Source organism: Polyodon spathula, chromosome 10, assembly GCF_017654505.1.
Source record: "Polyodon spathula isolate WHYD16114869_AA chromosome 10, ASM1765450v1, whole genome shotgun sequence".
NCBI classification, from domain to species: Eukaryota; Metazoa; Chordata; class Actinopteri; order Acipenseriformes; family Polyodontidae; genus Polyodon; species Polyodon spathula.
Window position 1 is genome coordinate 14,735,930 of NC_054543.1, and position 21,439 is coordinate 14,757,368.

The following is a 21,439-nucleotide window of genomic DNA, read 5'->3' on the forward strand; positions in this document are numbered from 1 at the left end:
GATTTGTCTTAAAGATTGACCTTCATTTCTTAAAGTAATTACACTGTCTTTTTTCTTTGCTTAACTGAGCGTATTTTGCCATTTTCTGCTCCCTTACATTCAGGAATGACAAACTTGTGCCTATGCTACCTATATTTATAGTAATCATGGACCCTCAACTGTTAACAATAATTGGTGACAAAAGGTTAATTAGGTAACATGCTAGTTAACTCAGAGAACATCTAACAAAGACACTTTTATACTTAGGCCAGTGTTCTAACACCGTGTTATACGCATTTCGGACTTTTAACTGACTTTGGCTTCAGACTGAAATCCCCTTGCTTTGGGTGACTATTTCATTGAAATTGACAAGATTTACATTTTCATTTAAAAATTAAATTTTTGAATGCAATTCACTTATGATTATCAGCTTATATAAGTACACGTATCATATAATGAAATATTAAGTGTTTATAGACAAGTTTATACAGTTAAAAGCATAGATAATCATGAAAAACCTGGTTTCAAGCAGGTGTACTCAAACTTTTGACTGATACTGTGTGTGTGTGTGTATATATATATATATATATATATATATATATATATATATATATATATATATATATATATATATATATATATATACACACACACACACACACACACACACACACACACACACATACACATACACAGTGCCTATAGAAAGTCTACACCCCCTTTCAAAATATTCACCTTTTGTTGCCTTACAGCCTGGAATTAAAATGCATTAAAATTGGAAGAAATAGGAAAGAAGGAAGCCATTACTCAAGAAAGCAAACCTTGAATCCCGTTTGAAGTATGCAAAAAAGCACTCAGGAGATACTGTAGCGATGTGGCAAAAAATTTTGAAAATAGAAATTTTTGGCCTAAATGCAAAGCATTATGTTTGGCACAAACCCAACACAGCGCATCACCCAAATAACACCATCCCTACTGTGAAGCATGGTGGTGGCAGCATCAAGTTATGGGGATGTTTCTCATCGGCAGGGACTGGGGCACTTGTCAGCATAGAATGGAAAATGAATGGAGCAAAGTACAGAGAAGTCCTTGAGGAAGACTTGCTGCCCTCTGCAAGAAAGCTGAAACTGGGATGGAAGTTCACCTTCAGCATGACAGTGACCCAAGCACACAGCCAAAGCTACACTGGAGTGGCTAAGATACAAAAAGGTGAATGTCCTTGAGTGGCCCAGTCAGAGTCCCGACCTAAATCCAATCAAAAATGTGTGGCATGACTTTAAGATTGCTGACCATCAACATTCCCCAAGGAACTTGACAGAGCTTGAATAGTTTTGTAAAGAAGAATGGTCAAATATTGGCAAATGTAGGTGTGCAAAGTTGGTAGAGACCTATCCCAACAGATTCACAGCTGTAATTGCTGCCAAAGGTACTTCCACCAAGTATTAACTCAGGGGGGTGGAGACTTATCCAATTATGATCTTTCAGTTTTGAATTTTTAATATATAACTTTTTTCCCCTTAACAGTGTGGAGTATAGTGTGTAGATAAGTGGAAAAGAATCTGAGGCACTGACAAAACAAAATGTGAAAAAAGTTCAAAGGGGTGTAGACTTTCTATAGGCACTGTGTGTGTGTGTGTGTGTGTGTGTGTGTGTGTGTGTGTGTGTGTGTGTGTGTGTGTATATATATATATATATATATATATATATAATATATATATATATATATAATACATGGATGAAGGCTATATTTGCATCCTGAGCCATTCTAAAAAAAAAAAAGGCATAATACCACAGTAGTGATATCAAAAAGTGATAATTCCTCTAGAGGAAAATATACTTCTGCCTTGACCCATTCTACTCCTTGAGACCATCACTAACAATTCAAAATGTTTCCAACATTATAGAAATGTTCACTAATGATCAGCAAAATGAGAATATGTTTAAAAAAAAAAAATGCAAAGCTGGTACATTCATATCTTAGAGAAACGGACAACGACATAGACGGTCTGTACAACACTGAAACACTAGTACATTTGAAAAAAACAAACTCTACTGCTGAACCTCATCTTCTTTAATATTAGCTTCACAATGGTATCCATGTATTACAAAAAATAATAGATGGGCCTCTTCAGTCTCGTAATTTATGACGTCTCAGAAACCCTATACACCCTATATACACACACACACACACACACACACACACACACACACACATACGTTATCACATACATGTACTTTATGCATCCAGAGCAGGTCAAACATCAGAGGAATCACAAATTTTGTGTCCGTTCCAGCGATTTCAATCAGGCAGTGGTGATGCCGACTTGCAAAGATTTTTTTGCAACGCGACCTCCTCCATTGAGATGTGGGCAGTGTTTTACGGGCTTTAGTCAGTCAAAATAACAAATAATGTGAGTGTGTAACAACACTAGTGCAATCTATGCTAAAAACTAATTATGTTGAGATGAACATAGAATCTGTAGCTTTAAAGCTTGACCTACTATTACCTATGCTTGTTGCTTTGATTGTGATACATTTTCAAGTTCTTGTACTGTTTAAACACTTTCATTTTTCAAAAGTCTCTTTCTTTATTCCCAGGTATGAATTAGTTTTATCACGTATGAAAACTAATCTAACACACAAGCTGAAGAATACACAGCGGCTTGCAACCTCTGTTATTGATCAAACAGCAGAAGCATTGCTTTTCTTTAAAAATGTGCAGTTCCCCAGTCATGATGAAAACAATTTAGAAACTATTTAAATCAACATAATGTGTTCTGAATTAAATTGAAAACATTTGTGCCCTCTTGGCTTTTTATGCAAATCCAGGGCTTGGCTGTTCTTCGGCTGTGCTATCGTGAAAACAATGCAAATCTTTCTTTCTGTCACTCCAATGCGCAAAACAGGGTGGCTATTACGCCAGCTTATCTCTAAACTAAGGAACAGACCATAATGGGTCACGTCTCACACAGATATGTAAAATGTGGAAAGAAAAATAGACTGTACTGCAATGAACAATTTCAGCAACATCCTGTCACTCAGCAACTGTAATAAACAACGACAACCACAGCTGTCAGTCTTCATTTTCCCTGTGGACAAACCGGGTGGCACTGAGCAAATTCCAGCATCACAACAGAGTACAACTTCACAGGAATGACCCCATAGTCTATAAATAGAGTTTATAGCACATTTGATCCCAAAACTTTCCACAGACATAATTCACAATTGAGCCAATACATTGAAACCCCACAGCTCGTTGAATCTAAAACACCACACAATGAGACAAAAGACGCTAATTATTTGAAAAGATTAACGACATTACCATTCCAGCTGTGTCACGGCAACAAACCTACTTAATATGTTTAGACATGAGGGTTTCTTTGTTAACAAAAATAACAAAAAACATCCCAATGGACATACTGTAAAAGAAAATTATGCTCACATAGACATGCATTTTGAAAACTTGGCAAGTAGGTTTACATTAAAGTAAGTTGGGTGTAACACATTTTTACAGGGAAATACTATTTTTGACAGTTGTTATCTATTTGACTTACTTGGCTTTAAAAACGCAATGAAGTTAGTGTACACCACCTCAATTGGTGGTGTTAAGATACAGTGGCACTGTAACAATTTGTATAGTGGCGGGGCTGAAAGCCATTGAACAAAACTGTAACCCCTGTATATGATGGAAGCCATGTGAAGCCAGGGGTGCTGCCGCACCCCCAGCACCCCTAGTTCCAACGCCCCTGTTAAGATATGCAGCCTGTATAAAAGCAATGGAAACATACAATATAGTAGATTTTTTTTAATTTATTTATTTTTTATTGTTGCCTACCCAGGATATGCCGCTTTTCAAATGCATTCTGCTGACATGATTATGAGCTCTGGTTAAAAATTTTACAAGATTTATTTATTTATTTATTTATTTATTTATTTATTTAAGCCAATATCTTATTCAAGTAACTAATTTAAAAAGGTCAGCTCTTACAGAGGTCTTCTTTTACTGAGTTTTGAGTTGGAATGGAGATCTCTACATTGTAAAATACCGCTAATGCTCGCAGGCAGAAATCATCATTCTTTTCCACGTCAGTAAAGGCTTCATACCGTAATTGTTCTATTATCATTTTCTTATACAGTTAAGAATATCCTTATCATACCAGCAATTTACACAATCATCTTTGCCAAATGCAATCTTTGCTTTCTGTATTACTTGGCACAATGATATTGTGTTAGAGTATAAAATAAATATGTATAGGACTTTTTTCCTATAAAATCTGCATGCATAATGTCAATACGTTTGTAAAAAATAAATTATTATTTGTCTTTTCTCAATGCGAGGGGCAGGGGAGGAACTGCCTAGTTGTTCCCTTTACTTTCTCATGCTGGAATTATTCAACAGCAGAGCATACAATATGGGCTGAAGTAGTTTATTTTTCTTCTCATACTGTAGTCTTTTTCTGTCCACGAAAGACGAAATACATGTTAATTTTCAGGAATTATATATGGGTATTGTATGTATTTTATTTCTCAGCATCCAAATGCAAAGGTTCATGTTGTTAGTTTCGTTTCTATTCTCTCCAACAGAAATGAATATTCATGCAAGGTTAAGTTTTATTCAAATATCACTACTTGAGAAACAATTACTTGTTAATTTATTTCTGAAAATGCATTCCATAAATGGCACACCTGAGGAAAATGTGTACCGTACAGAATATATGAGGTGATTTTAATAAATCAAATTAGTGGATCAAAATACTGCCACTCTAAATATTTAATAAAGGGGCCAATGTTGTGAAAATCAAACATCAAATAGTGTGTGTTAGTTTATTTATGTTTAGTTTAGTATGTATATGTATAGTTAGGGTTGAGTTGGATGCTCAATGTTAAACCACTAACTTAACACTTTAATAACTTTGGCATGGTTTGTCGGAATTGCCCACAGATTTGCATGTCCATTGACTTGCAATGTTGTGAAAACGTCAGAGTTTTTTTTTTTTTAGTCTCATGAAGTACTGAATTTCTGCACCATGATGAGTAATGTAGCAGGTTTGGTGAAAAAAATATAAAACGGTTCCTGAATTATTAATGATAAAAACATAAGCTCCGAGCATCCGGGACTTTGTTAAATACTCTTAAGGAATCCCGTCCCTGCATGCCAGGCCACTCTGGGATATGTAGTTCTGGGGTGCCTGTAAACAATGCAATCACATAGTTCAAACTCTCAGGCTGCGGAGCACCACTTAATGTGAGGGCAGCAGCAAAGTGGTTAAATGTGCTTACATGTTAAATGTAATTCAAACGTTTAGAAACTGTGGAAATAGCAAGCCTAGTACTCCAATGCCATTCTAAAACACTTATTTTAATTTTTACTTTTATTATTAACATATACAGTACAATAATCACGTTAAGCCTCCCATTTAATGTTGCTTGAAGGAGTGTGCTAATTACGTTTGCTGATTGGGTCAGCAAAACTGTGTCTAAGTGACGTCATGCCACTGGGATCTGTAGTTCTGGGGCAGCCTGTAAACAATGCAATCACATAGACACGTGCTCCCGTTTGAATTACAGCTCCCAGAATGCATACCAAATATGTCAGTCAGTAATACAAGGTGAATGAGCATTTAAATATATACTGCACATAGATTGCGGAGCACCACTTAATGTGAGGGCAGCAGTAAATAACTTAATGAAGAGTTTAACCCCTTGCAACTAACGTGAACGTAACCTACTCGATATATCACGGGTGTCGGGGTTCAATACAAACCCTCTATATATCGAGGGCCTCAACATACCGAGAGACCCATAGAAAAACATATAGGCTAATAACAAATACTGTACAACCACTCCCTCGTTTTATTGTTGGTGTCAGGGTCGAACATAAATCATCTAAGCAACACGCTTTTTCTCATTTTTCATATAAAAAGCAGCACACCGCTTTAATTCATACTGCGGAGGGTATTGCTTCTCATCAACTTAAGTATCTAATTAATTTCATGAATTTTCCTCTACTTTCTCAAATGCCCAAACAGCTGCATTGAAAGAATCCATTCACATAGGAGGCTTGTTGCTAGGGAGCTGACGTCACTGCCCCGTGACTTTTGCTTGTGCATTGCTTAAAAAACCACTTCAGCAAGTAGATACTTAATTTGCTTTGTGTTATTGTGCACTGCTTGTGTATATGATAACAGTACAATATTAATGGTTTGTTTATAATTGTTCTGTATATTTTAGTTTGTGATGTGCAGTACAAAATAAAACAAACAGTAAATTGTCCATGTATAGTGCAGCTAAGGCTTGCACAGTTAGACAAAAAATTGGGAGCCAACTACAGAAACGTGTTCTATCTGACTCCGCAGTATAGCGAGGGGCAATATAACAAGGGGAGCACTAACTACACAAACCTAACTAAAACAGGACAGCTAACTGTTTACCTGTGACACAAACTCTAAACAAAACACACAAAAGGCTTTCACACTGTACCTTTTTTATTTATTTATTTTTTTAATTAATTACGATTGAGCACACCTTCAATCGGGATCCTTTACACCACAGCAGCCCTGAACAAACCGGCTGCTTTCTTTAAATACCCTGCACCTGGCTCTAATTTATATTAATCACCAGGTGCAGGTGTTAATTAATAATAAAACAATTAACAGAAATGTGCATTCGCACGTTTTTGGCAGGGAGGATATTAACCCCCTCCCTGTATATATATATATATATATATATATATATATATATATATATATATATATATATATATATATATATATATATATAGACACACACACACAATCTCCCCCCTAAAGTCCGACTTCCACTGCCTCAAAGTGGCAGGAGGGTGACAGGAGGTTACACAAATAAAATGTCTTGGATGTGATTTAACACGGTTTTTAACCAAATTTATAGCCTGCTTGAATACTAGCACTCTCTTAATCTAGCGAATTTAAAACAATCTGCGTGAAGCGTTTGTTTCTGTTCAATGAAAACAGCTGATTGTCTACCTTTACTTGTAAGCCTGTGTTTTTTCATTATTTTCGTCAGTTAAATCCTTTACATTTAAAAATGGTCTCATATCAGAAAAAGTGTTAAGGAATAGAATTTGTCTTTCCATCGGCAGAGTGTGTCTTTTATAACAAAAAGAAATGCAAGTTGCCCTCTTTTAATACACTTTTGTAACATGTTCAACTGAGTTGCAGAATTGCATTTTAAGTGCAGTTTAAGATTACATTTAATAGAATCACTTTGTAACTACAGATTAACACCAAAAATGCAGTAAAAAACACATTGTAACTGCAGAGTAACACTAGACTGTAATATAATGACATTGTAACTGCAGTTTTACACCACAATATAGTAAAATTACATTGGAACTGCAATCAAACTCCCACTGCAGTAAAAATACACAGTTTAACATTACATGTAATAGAATCGCTTCAAAAAGTTCTAACTTTAGTGAAGAATGAGCAATATGTCAAATCCTTGCTCTCAATTGATAAAAAAAAAAAAATTATTTACATTTATGTTCTTTTTTTTTTACTGAAGTATTCGATGAAAATTGCATTATAAATGTTTCATTAAACAATTAAAACAATTAAAGAAGTTTTTATAGACACAACATGAGGCATTTTGAAACCTTGTGAAATTAACCTCATGTCTTGTCAATTAAAACCTGTTTAAACAGATATAAAGAGCTACTGCATTACATTAACTTACTTATGTTGTCTAGCGTGATTCCACCTTAAGAGACACTTCATTTTTTATCTTACAATTATACATCGTAGATTTCAAAAAATATGTAGATACACATGATAAACATTGTTTTACTATTTTGTTAGACTGAGTTTGCAATCTTTGCTTTAACATGTCTAATAAAATGTGGTAAAATGCAGCAGTCACGTATGGAAGACCTTCACAGAAGTGGTGTAGATTATAATGAAAATAAAAACAAACAAACAGTCTTCTCAAAAAGCAAGGAAATTCATTGTAAAAAACTACATTAACGCAGCAGTTAGGGTTAAACTCAGCGCCACAAAAGCAAGGAGATGTGGCGTTATGGTTTTTGACCCTAACTCTCCATTCCCACCCCCACACTAGTAGCCAAAGGAACCAGACAACATAAGCAACTGCAGACTGCTGTCATCGGGTAAGACACAGAACATGCTACTCTTTCCAGCAGACACACGAGACATCCAGCATCATGGTCCACCAGTGCTGTAGCAATGGATATACATCAGGGCTGTCAAACTCCAGTCCTCGAGGGCCGCAGGACCTTCTGGTTTTCATTCCAACTTAAGCTCTCAATTAACATAACTGATCTAATTATTTGTTCAGTTGAACAATATATTTTTCAAGGTCTTTAACAGTTGATAGTTTACAAACTGCACTTGAATCAAGATACACTACACTGCAACATTTTGAGGCCCGGATAGAAGTGTTAAATTTGTCCAATTAATCAAATAATTTAGACTAATTAAGTAATTGAGAGTTTGGGTAGAACGAAAGCCAGAAGACACGGTGGCCCTTCAGGAACTGAGTTTGACACCCCTGATATACATGTACACTACAACAGATCACATTTCAGGCTGCAGAACTATAGCAACTTTACAAAAACAGAACTATATTTGTATTATTATTTAGAATTAGGCATTGTGGCAAGGTTGGGGTTAATTCCCCATCCATAAAAACCTTGAGAAGAATGTGGCTGAAGCCTTAATGCGATAATTGATTGATTGATGGGTAGTTAAGGCTCCAGCCACAGTATAAAAGGACCCACTCTGGGCTCATTATGGGATTGGTTGGAGAGGGAGAGAGACTCATAGAGACAGAGGGCCAATAGACAATTGCTACTAAGTTTGAAGTGGTTACAAAGGTACTTCTTTGTTCATTTTGTATTTAGTTTTTGTGAACCTTTTGTTTTTTCCTGTGTGCCCTTTTGTTTGTGTTTTTTTTTTTTTTTTTTTTTTTATTTATTATTTAATAAACTTACGGCTGTGGCCGTTTCAACCCCGTATCCCCGGCTGTTTGTGTGCTGCTTCCTGGACCCTGTCAACAGCCATGCCACTCAAAGCCATCTTGATCACAGATGCACATCAAGCAAGCCATCGATCTCCCCTGACACATGGCACACAGATTCTTGCTTCCAGCGTGTAAGATTAAAGGGGAAAAATAATATTATCTGCACGTCGTTCAGAAACCCACCAGTGCTACGCATTCAAATTAAAAATATTTATCATTTGATGTCAGGGCACAGAGCTAGACCACCTGTTCTGCCCAGTGGTGAGCATCTCTGATTATCTCTGGTCCCTCACAGTCGTGCCTGTGATTGACGACCTTCAAAGTGAAGTTGGCAGCCATCTCTTCACACCAGGCATAGGCTGCAAATATACTTCTATTTTTGTATAGTTGATACAGTTCTGCAGCCTGAAGTGTGTGTTTATGTGTTGAAGTGTAAATGTGTATCAACTATGAATACAAGCAGCCGGACTGGTGTTTTGTGTTGAAGTGTACACAATATCCATGGCTACAGTACGACGGTGGTTGCCACACATGGTGTGGGACTACCGTCCGGTCTTCACAAAGTTGTTGAAATGTTTTTTTGTTTTACCTGACTACTGCCGCTTTGGCTGCTGGTATGAATGGAGAGGTTGGGTATATATATGATATATATATATTATAATATATATATATATATATATATTATATATATATAGCATATATATATTATATAGCAGCTTCGCAAGAATATATGTTTATTGTAGATATATATATAAATGAAGCAGCAGGGCAAGAACCCTACAAGGTAAAAATGTTTATTGTATGGCACGGACAGGGTTAAAATCCTCCCTGCCAGCCTAAATTGTATTATTGTTAATTGTGTACAGCTAGTAGTACTGTAAATTGAAGCCAGCTGCCATGTATTTAAAGTCAGCAGCCAGTCATTGTGTGAGTACTATGACGTGTTTACTGTTGTAAACCGTGTGTTTTGTTTCTTACAGATAAATGGTATATCCATCCTGTACTACGAAGGGTGTTCCTGTATGTTTTAGTTAGTGCTCGAATAGAGCTAGATTTTGTTTATTTTTGGTACTATTAAAAGTGGGGGTCAGCACTAAACTTCAAGTTCTTTGTCGGGTCTGTCACTTAAAGGGGCAAACGAACCAGAGTGAGTGCAGCTGTTACAACTATATATATATATATATATATATATATATATATATATATATATATATATATATATATATATATATATATATGCCTTCTGCCAGTTCTGTTGTCAATTCAACACTTGTCGTCTTTCTATTCCTTAAGGACATTATCTTCAAGTATTGCTCATCCTTGTTAGACAGCTTTGTGGATCTTCCAGTCCTGAGTTTGTCAATTACAGATGTTGTTTCTCTGTAGTTGTTGATTATGCTTTAGATATCACACTTTGAAAATCAAGTGATGCAAGATATTTCATGTTTTTCCTTCTTCATAAAAGTCAAGGTTGTTAATAGTTCAAAACACTAGTGGAGGCTTTGAGCAAACTGTTGATGCTCATAATGCATCAGAGTAGAAAAGTGCAACATGTCTAAGACTTTTGCACAGCAGTGTGTGTGTGTGTGTGTGTGTGTGTGTTATATATATATATATATATATATATATATATATATATATATATATATATATATATATATATATATATATATATATATATATATATATATTGGATGCTTATTTTACTGAGTGTTCGTAAGTGGGGCTTCAGCTCAAAGTTGGGAACCACTGCAGTAGGGCATAGGAAAGTGAAATTTTATATGGTTGTTAAGGGAACTATGGGGACACAAATGCTACAGTTATTAATTTTTGTCACTAGGGGGCGCCACTGTTTACGGCCGTGTATTTCCATACTACAGTACTGTTTGTATAAATAGTCCTGTCAAAGGAAGCAATGCCGAGGCAGCTATCAGGGAATACCGTAAAGTGCATAACATCTGCAATGGACCATGTTCAAGAGTTGCTGTTCACAAGTTAATCAAAAAACTTGAGAAAACAGGTTGCACTTGTGATAAGCCTCATAGAGGCAGACCACCAACACCAAGCTTTCAAGACCTCAAATGTCTCTTCTTCAGGTGAAAGCAGGGCAGAGAGATTGATGTTTACATTCAAAGGTGACATTAGAACTTCATAAAAAATTATTTTTGATGTTTCTAAGAAACAGTACGAGTATAGTATGTTGATTAGCATTTCATTTTATTTACTGTTTAATAATAATAATAACAAATATGTTTCCATATTTTAATTGTGTATTGAACAAATGTTTTTCTTTTTGCTGCTTGCACAACACCCCAGCACTCCACATTTATTCCTAATTAACAAGACATCTTTTTCACACTCGAGTGAGAACTTGTCATATCTTTCTAAAGAGGGTTTAAAGCTGATATGACAAAAAGTATTTATTATAACAGAGGCAATTTTCTTTACTTTTCTGAGTCCCAGTGTTTCAAAATTACTGAGGCTGTAAATTAACACAGCACTCGAACCACAAAAACCTACAAGTCCTGAATATGTCTTCTACAGAAATACCCAAACGGACAAACCAAACGTATTACGAACAACTAAAATGGGATAGATAACACTGGGGATCTAGAGGGTTATATGTGTATTGGGAGCGAGGGAGGGGGTAAACACAATATTTCATAAGGTGAGGTGATTTTATAACGCCTCTTGAATTGCAGCCACAATGAAACACACATATATACAAGTGAATCTTAGTAAGCACACCAATCTGTTTCATATTGAAAGACTAACTGGCCTTTTAGAATTCAGTAAAAATATTAAAACAAACATCAAGATACATAGCAGAGTCATTTCTCTGGGATGTGGGACAGGTTGTCTAACTATCTGAGGTGGTCAGTAACAATGGTGCCTGCTTCGTTCTATCTTCATCTATCTTAAAGCTGAGACAGCAGAATAAAGAAAAGTAAGACCATAGGTCAGGAGAGTCCAGTATCCCAATTAAATGACAGGATTAAGACGGGGATTAGCACAAGAGGAAACATCCATAAGCTTATTAGGACAAGCCAAAAAGTGTTTACTAAGGAAAATATAGCAATTTTTTACCAAGGGATTCTGATTAAATATCAACCCACAAAACAATACCAAAAACCCAGCAACAACTGCACTGATAAACAGAGTGTGGCATGGGTAAATACAGTTAAGATGTACCTGTCTAATCCTTTTTATTTCCACTTTCTCTCACTTAGGTGCAATTTCATTCAATAAATATATTAAGTGCATCATTTTGTTTGTTTCTCTGAACTGTGGACTTTGTCTTTAACTGTCAATATGTTCAAGACAAATGAGATATGAGAGGCTGAGAGGCAAAGCTTTTAAAAAGGCACATCTGTAAATCTAAACACAAATGTCTCCCCAGAGAAGACTATAAATAACTCTAAATCCATACATTTATTTAGATATTAATATATACTGGAGCCATAACAGGTCTCCATCTGGCATTTTAATACTGGTGATGAGGTAATGTATTCTGCCCTCAGTGGAATGGGAAGCCAGGGGGTTGTACACAGTATCTTCTCCTACATGTCTGTTCGACTGCATTCATTGGAAGCTTCGTCTCATTAAATGCTCCAAAACAGCCTCATAAAATACTGGGGCATCCGCTGATCCACAGGGATATTGTGGAAATACAGAAAAATATGCTTCATGTATATGTTGCTTTTCTGAAATCTGAATTGCTATACCCCCAAAAGAATAATGTATTTAAAAAAGGAGACAAAAAACACAAACCCGTGTTCTGAAAAAATCTATACCAAATATCTGCTGGGATTTAAGCACAGCTTATTAGAATGTTTATTTACTCAGGGAAAACCACTAACCACTACCCCTACCTGTCAAATGCATCACATATATTCAACCACAATTACAGGTTTGGTTGATATAAGCTGTTAATGCTTTTGAGTGAATCACAATTTCAATCCACAAAGCCAAAGTATATATTTCACAATGGGCTCTCATGCTGAGGGTCTGCACTCAGCACCATCTGTATTGGCATTCTCCCTCTAAGCATGTAGAACCACAAGAGACTTCTCAAAAGAATACCTCTCCCAGCCATCAGCTCATTTAAAACACACAGTACTGAAAGTTTAGTCCTGTTTTTCTTGGGTCTTAAGGTGGTTTATAAATCAGCTAGTCTAACAGTCTAGTAGCATCCCATTCTACTGAGAAAAATAATTAGCACTTCTCCCTGTCTTTATAATTATAATAATTTTATAGTTTATGATGAAGTCACAAAAATATGTAGAATTATAAATTTTACTATGAAATACACTGCATTGTATTGCAGTGTGATAATTTTCCTTTCTGGTTATACAATGCATAGATTATACCGTCAGTCCACAAACTTAAGGTTGTGCAGTCTATTTTAATTGCCTAATTACAGCTAACCTTTTGTAATCCTGCTGGCGCCCCCCCAACCCAACCCAACCCAACCCCACCACCCTCCCAGAGTGATTTTTTGATACACTAGTATTAAAATTAGTGTATACAAAAAAAATGTGTTTGATTTATACATTTTTTTGGCAACAACATTAATATCCACTGCTATCCACTGTATTTTTATTTCAAAATATTCTTTTTGATGGTCTTGTACTTCCCGAGTCATTTCACAGGGAGATGAAATTGTCCCCACCCCTTCATTGGCATCTTTCCTGATTCAACTATTGATTGACATGCTTTCAACAAGCAACATGCTTTTACATTGAAGACACTGCTGAGGTGAAATGATTCAGGGAGTACAAATACAAGCAGATAACCCAAGAATAAGGTATAGAAACTGAGAGCTTTGATGATTTATGTCCAAAAGTATCAACCATCATTGAAAATAACAATGCACACTACATAAAGTATGAACACATTTTAATACATACCATTTCGACTTTCTTCATCAATGGCAACTATTGTAGCTGGAGGGCCTGACCTGGCCAATTTGCACTCTGTGGATGAAGCAAACATAATAATCACGTTGTTTCAAAGTACTTTACATATACAAAACATTTTCTCAACAACAAGAATCCACAAAATCAATCATATTCTACTTTAAGTTGAAGTCATTATTTTATTTTTACACATATTAGGTAAACTACTAACACAGGAAGCATAGAAATAAAATTATGGGTTTCCACAAAACAACAAGCACATTAATGTTGTTCCCAACTGCACTGTTATATGTGTCTGTGTATGTTATATATATATATATATATATATATATATATATATATAGATATATATATATAAACACACACACAAAAGTAAATGGGAGATTCAAAAGATAGGACAGGATGATTTGCTGGGTTAGCAGAGCACTACAGTTAGTAAAAATGTAAAAAGAATTGTTAAAAAAGAAAGATTTACCATCTTACCCTCATATTGCCAATCTGGAGTCAAAGTTAATGTCATCAGCAGAGAGCAGAACGGAGTGATGGAAGAAAAGAAAAGCATGACATTGTTTGTCACTGAGATGTAAAAAGTAACTAGCATTATAGAGGGAAACTGAATGAATACGACAGAAAAACAAGAAACCTGAGCAACTAACACTTCCAATTTTGTAGAGCAGAGTGCATTAAATAAGTGTTTAAAAACATCGGCTCACTAACAGGACAATGATGTGATTGAGGAGCGGTTTGAGCATTGTGCTACCACTATTACCCCCCCCCCCCCCCCCCCCCCCCCCCCCCCCCCCCCCAGGACAAAAAGAAGACATACCCTTGGGTTTAAATAGAGACAAAGTCTCCTGGACTTCAACAAGGTTAGGCTGTTAAAAATTAATGTACAAATTGACAAAAATGTAATTATTGATACTGTATATCTTATTTGGTCCCAACAGTGACTTCAGTTACAGTTCATATAGTGCAAACTGTGGTTAATTTGAAGGATGGTTGGTTAAATAGTTTGTTTATTGAGTTTTCATGAAAACACCATTCTCCTGTGTTGAGACACTGTGGGCTGCAGAACAGGGTAGGTTTGCGGTGAGTCTGCAGAGCTCTGAGAGATACAGCATACGACAAAACATCAACACATTCCGTTTTCCACAAGGACCAACAGAGTCATATATTTGAAGACAAACAATGATTTTATTTGCAAAAAAAAAAAGAAAAAAATGAAGTCATGTGACACAGGCCCATTTACACAAAAAGATGCAGGTGTTTGCATTTTTTGTTCAGCCCTTTACAGTATATAAAGTAAGACAATGTCAGGTATGCAGTCTGCTATTAACAGCATGTGCAGCGTGTATCCACACATTCATAAAATCCTACACACCAGGATTTAGTAGTATCATTTTATGGATGTACTGTAGCAACTCTTTACATATTTTCCATTCAGAACACACTTTTGTTAAATATAATCCCAAATTCTCACCTAAATATTAGTAGCTGAAGCCCTGTCTGATTTTTCTAGTCACATTTTGTATAAGGTTTTTTTGTGTGTGTGTGTGTGTGTTGATATATATATATATATATATATATATATATATATATATATATATATATATATATATATATATATATATATATATGGCATTTTATATAAAGGGATATATTGTTTGGGATTTTGCAGTAAACAGGTTTTATAACATTTGGAGTAAGTCCTTTGTGAAATATTGTAAATTCATTGTGAATATGTATATCTATGTATATTTATTTGTGGAACCATTAAAAATCAACCTTAACATTAACCTACAATTGCAAGAGACAACCTAGGTTGTTCATTTTCTAGTTACATTGCAACACAGAACTGTTTTTCTCAAAGCATAAGAAGGATTTTAAACATAACAAAAATAGGACCATAGCTTCACTTGCCCTTTTAAGGTTTTACATTAATTATGCAGCACACTTTTTCAAAGAGGAAATGGCAACTTGGCCAACACAAAGCTCCCTCAACCTCAACATTTTAGCATGTTTTACTGCTCCCTAAGTGGCTATGGATCTTCTCGTTTATTTGAGTAATTCACAGTGTTTAATTCAAGTCTACTTTGCAGCTTTTCTCAACAGAACGATGGACAGTTTTACAAATGCATGGTCAGCTGCACTGTCACCTGACTGGCTTGCAACACCTATCAACAACCTGGGCTAGATCAAAATTCCATCGCATTGCCGCTGCTAATCTATACATAAATAAAGCAGAGTCAGTTTGCATAGATTATTTATGAACTGGCCCTGTGTTGCGCTGTATCCAGGAACAGGTAATTATGGATGGTAGTGTCCCCTTACGTGGTTTTTCAGTATGCTGGCAGTGCTGTGGAACCAGTGATATTTAAGATTGTTTTTTCTCGTGGTTCTTATTGACCGTCTGCTGCTGAGGCATTCTTACGCAGCCTGACAACTGTTGCCTTGTGAATACAAAAGGATACATTTACTATCAAATATGCATGTACTTTAGCCTTTATGGATGCTATGCTTACATGTACTGCATAAAGTCACAAGTTCATAAGTTAGAAAAGAGCCAACCAGCAATTGGCCTATGAAAAAAACCCCAAAAAACACACATCCTACTTTCTTTTTAGCATCTCTCAAAGATACTTTTTTTTCTCTGTGTCCAGCAAAGAAGGTTCACTAAAGAAGATAGAAGGCATCTATCCATAATGACAACTGGAGGTAGAGGCAACTGCAATACAAGGTTCTCTGCTCTACTTCACCACTAAGCCTACTTGTAAAACTGTTCCCTCGATGAAAATACATTGCTCGGGGCACAGTTAATGTTCTAACTTCCTTACCTCTGGAGGCGTGGGTTAGAATATGATACACCAATGCGTAATTTTTATTTACCTGTAGCTATCTGATAGCATATACTACTTTTTTCATGTATATTCTAAAATGATTTCTTTATTACAAAAGCAGTAAAAGCAAGGACCAACTAATTAAACCTACGCCCAATATGTGTGCATATATAACCAGTGCCTGAACCCAGGGAAAGCCACAAAATGTCATGATGCAAAATAAATCCAATACAGTATTTGACATTAATGCAGAGTGGACACCTCTATCAGGAGAAACAGATCCTAAACACAGTAGAAAAGTAAATGTTGTTTCTTCTTAGGAATTGAAACTATCAGTTATTAAAAGACTGTCCTCCAGTACTTAACATTCAAAGCTTATGTATGATAATGTTAGGGACATGATGTAAGAATTAATGAATCTGTGAGTACCTGTGGGACCTTTGGATTTCTCTGAGCTCAGTCTTGCTTTATTTCACACCTATGTAGAGATTATGCTTTCCAATTAGAGCAGCAAATATAACTGTAATTATGAATAATAGCACCTGGCATGAATAAGACTGCTTCCTTAGCTTTTAATCTCAGTGGACAATACTAACAACATTGCATAAAATGCACACTGACCCTAAAGTAAATGTGCTAAGCTAATGATCCCCAGGTCATGTTTGCTCTGGGCGCCTGGCATAAACTGAGTAACATTTTCCAAAGGCACAAGGCATGCTTGAAGTGGACACAGAGATGTTAGATTTTTGTATTGTATTTATTTATTCATTTTAATCAGCAGGGAGATCTGTCTGCTCAATTCACAAAAACTCCCTAGTGATTTCGTGTATCTGGAACCTTTCATTCTACTTCCCTTAGGAAGTATCACTTCTAATGTACTTCAGATTATGTGACTTTAAATCTTTTTTTTATTACAATGGCTGATAAAATTGAATCAAAAAACATATCTGCAAATAAGGATACTAAAATGAATATAATAAAGCATTTGAGAAATACAAAAAAAAAAAAAAACTCTAGGCATAAGGAAATATAATAACTGTCAGTCTGCACAAGATTCCTCATATCAAATATAAAAGACTGACTACTTAACACTGTCAAAAGGGTGTAAAGCCATTGTGACTGGCCAAGACAACTCTCCTTTGACATGACTCTGCCAGGCATTTTAATTGTTCTGGAGGGATTTGTGACAATTCCTCAATCATTACCGATGTTGGGTTGAAAATACGTTTTTTTCAGAATTACCAAGAGAATCTTAGCCATGGACGCACCTGTCAGCCTATATCTTGTTATCAGTCTTTCAGATCTACAGCACTGCAACTGAAACTGACTTACATCAAGGGACTGTGGCATCTTGTTATGACAGTATTCTTGTCTGGGTGCCATTTTCCCCAACAATTAATCATTTGAGGGATAGTACAGAGTATTTACACCACAAAGAGTCAAGCCTTTGTGTAAAACTTGTTATTGCAGTATTCCCATGTTATTTTATCCATGTTTAATTTGGCCTCATATTGACAGTGTTTTGACGGGTGTTTCTAATGTTATGTCTAAGCTATGTGGTTTCCTGTTTGTGGGCCTGCACATAATATAATCATATTAGAAATAGTCCTTCTAAACATCATTACCTAAAGACATTACCTATTAAGTACCTTTACGTATTTCTAAATGTAGCACTACTGAATGTTAATAGTTATGGATGGCATAACAGAATAAACTTGACTCTCAAGCACTGTGTGGGTGTTCCATGAAATCCGTAAATACAAAGCCATGAGTACAGCACAGTATAAACAGAACACAAGGGAAACCCCTGTCCTGGAGATCAGTGCAGGTTATCCTGAAGTGAAAATGTGCTCTAGCCCGCTGAAAAGTTTCTCACAAATTGTAACTCACGCAGCACACCTGCAGTGTAATAGCAAGAGCTCTGTTACTAATGATCCTTATTAAACATTCTCGTGTGAGCATTTACGATAATGAAATGTCTCTAAAGTTACACTGAAACTTGATGCAACGTACACAACAGACAGCTATTAAAGTTTAATTTACCACCACATGATCCTGGTCCAAATTCTCTCGGCTTCCTCTCAACTCATTTGAATAAGCGTTAAAGGAGTACTAACCAAGATTTTAAAATCCCCCGAATTACCGGCACTATTTATTTGCACTACCAGTATTATCACTGGCTCCCACTTTTCTATTGTACAGTATTTTATACCTCAATTTGGAATACAGTATGCAAATATTTCAAAGACAATGCATGATATATTATTTCTCTTTGCTGATACCGAATAATCTCGGTGTGCTTTATTTGAAACTAAAGCTAAAAAAAAAAAGCTAAATTAAGTATTTGACTTATTCAGGTCTTAAGATGAGGTCTATTAGATAATAGATAATTCTTCACAACTGCCACATTACAGCATTTTAAAATGAGATGTATTATTATGATCACTTAACAAGAGTTAAAGAAATGTATCAGTAATGAAAAGGTTGAACCCTTTAATTACATTTTTAGCAGGTTTACAAATTGCACATAATTTGTTTGATTACAACCGCTGATTCAAACCTAATCAGAAAATAACATAAGAACATAAGAACATAAGAAAGTTTACAAACGAGAGGAGGGCATTCGGCCCATCTTGCTCGTTTGGTTGTTAGTAGCTTATTGATCCCAAAATCTCATCAAGCAGCTTCTTGAAGGATCCCAGGGTGTCAGCTTCAACAACATTACTGGGGAGTTGATTCCTGACCCTCACAATTCTCTGTGTAAAAAAGTGCCTCCTATTTTCTGTTCTGAATGCCCCTTTGTCTAATCTCCATTTGTGACCCCTGGTCCTTGTTTCTTTTTTCAGGCTGAAAAAGTCCCTTGGGTCGACATTGTCAATACCTTTTAGAATTTTGAATGCTTGAATTAGGTCACCGTGTAGTCTTCTATGTTCAAGACTGAACAGATTCAATTATTTTAGCCTGTCTGCATATGACACGCCTTTTAAACCCGGAATAATTCTGGTTGCTCTTCTTTGCACTCTTTCTAGAGCAGCAATATCTTTTTTATAGCGAGGTGACCAGAACTTAACACAATATTCAAGATGAGGTCTTACTAGTTTTTATAGCTTCCCCACATTGTCAAGATGAAGACATTTCTGAGTCAACAAAAACTCCTAGGTCTTTTTCATAGATTCCTTCTCCAATTCATTTAAAAAAATGTCATTTGCCATGTGTCTGCCCAGTTCTGAATCTTGTCTAGATCATTTTGAATGACCTTTGCTGCTGCAACAGTGTTTGCCACGCCTCCTACTTTTGTGTCGTCTGCAAATTTAACAAGTTTGCTTACTATACCAGAATCTAAATCATTAATGTAGATTAGGAATAGCAGAGGACCTAATACTGATCCCTGTGGTACACCGCTGGTTACCACACTCCATTCTGAGGTTTTTCCTCTAATCAGTACTTTCTGTTTTCTACATGTTAACCACTCCCTAATCCATGTACATGTGTTTCCGTGAATCCCAACTGCGTTCAGTTTGAGAATTAATCTTTTGTGCGGGACTTTGTCAAAAGCTTTCTGGAAATCTAAATAAACCATGTCATATGCTTTGCAATTATCCATTATCGATGTTGCATCCTCAAAAAAATCAAGCAAGTTAGTTAGGCACGATCTCCCTTTCCTAAAACCATGTTGACTGTCTCCCAGTACCCTGTTACCATATAGGTAATTTTCCATTTTGGATCTTATTATAGTTTCCATAAGTTTGCATATAATAGAAGTCAGGCTTACTGGTCTGTAGTTACCTGGTTCAGTTTTGTTTCCCTTTTTGTGGATCGGTATTACGTTTGCAATTTTCCAGTCTGTCGGTACCACCCCTGTGTCAAGAGACTGCTGCATGATCTTGGTTAGCGGTTTGTAAATTACTTCTTTCATTTCTTTGAGTACTACTGGGAGGATCTCATCCGGCCCAGGGGATTTGTTTATTTTAAGAGCTCCTAGTCCCTTTAACACTTCTGCCTCAGTTATGCTAAAGTTATTTAAAACTGGATAGGAACTGGATGACATGTGGGGCATGTTGTCAGTATCTTCCTTTGTAAAAACTTGTGAAAAGTAATCATTTAACATATTTGCTATTTTTTTTTCTTCCTCTACAATTTTGCCATTTGTATCTCTTAAACATTTAATCTCCTCTTTGAATGTTCTCTTGCTGTTGTAATATTGGAAAAACATTTTGGAATTGGTTTTAGCTCCCTTAGCAATGTTCATTTCTATTTCTCTCTTGGCCTTTCTAACTTCCTTTTTGACTTGCGTTTGCAGTTCTGTGTACTCTTTCTGCGTACTTTCTTTTTGGTCCTTTTTTAATGCTCTGTAAAGTGCCTTTTTTCGCTGAATATTTTTTTTTAATTGATCTATTAAACCATTTTGGCAATTTAGTTTTACATTTAGATTTGTCTACTTTAGGGATATAATTATTTTGCGCCTCTAGTACTACATTTTTGAAGAACAACCATCCTTCTTCTGTGGGTGTTTTCTCTATTTTACTCCAATCTACTTCTGTTAGTCTCTGTTTCATACCTTCATAGTTTACTTTTCTATAATTGTAAACCTTAGCTTTAGTCATTACTTTTGGGGATTTAAAAAACACTTCAAATGAGACCATGTTGTGGTCTGAGTTTGCCAGTGGTTCTCTGACCTCTGTTTTA

The 21,439-nt window shown here is 35.8% G+C and overlaps 1 protein-coding gene across 6 annotated transcripts in view; it reads right to left on the reverse strand.

Moving 5' to 3' along the window:
* Positions 1–21,439, reverse strand: part of LOC121322044 (protocadherin-15-like) — a 334,822-nt gene that overhangs the window by 151,644 nt on the left and 161,739 nt on the right. For 5 of the 6 annotated variants that reach the window (XM_041261506.1, XM_041261501.1, XM_041261505.1 and 2 more), the window contains 2 exons: positions 14,400–14,414; positions 13,908–13,973 (listed from right to left, as the gene is read on the reverse strand). In XM_041261506.1, coding sequence (XP_041117440.1) covers positions 13,908–13,973; positions 14,400–14,414 — 81 coding nt within the window. The remainder of the gene's footprint in view (positions 1–13,907; positions 13,974–14,399; positions 14,415–21,439) is intronic. The other variant, XM_041261503.1, reaches the window with a different exon arrangement.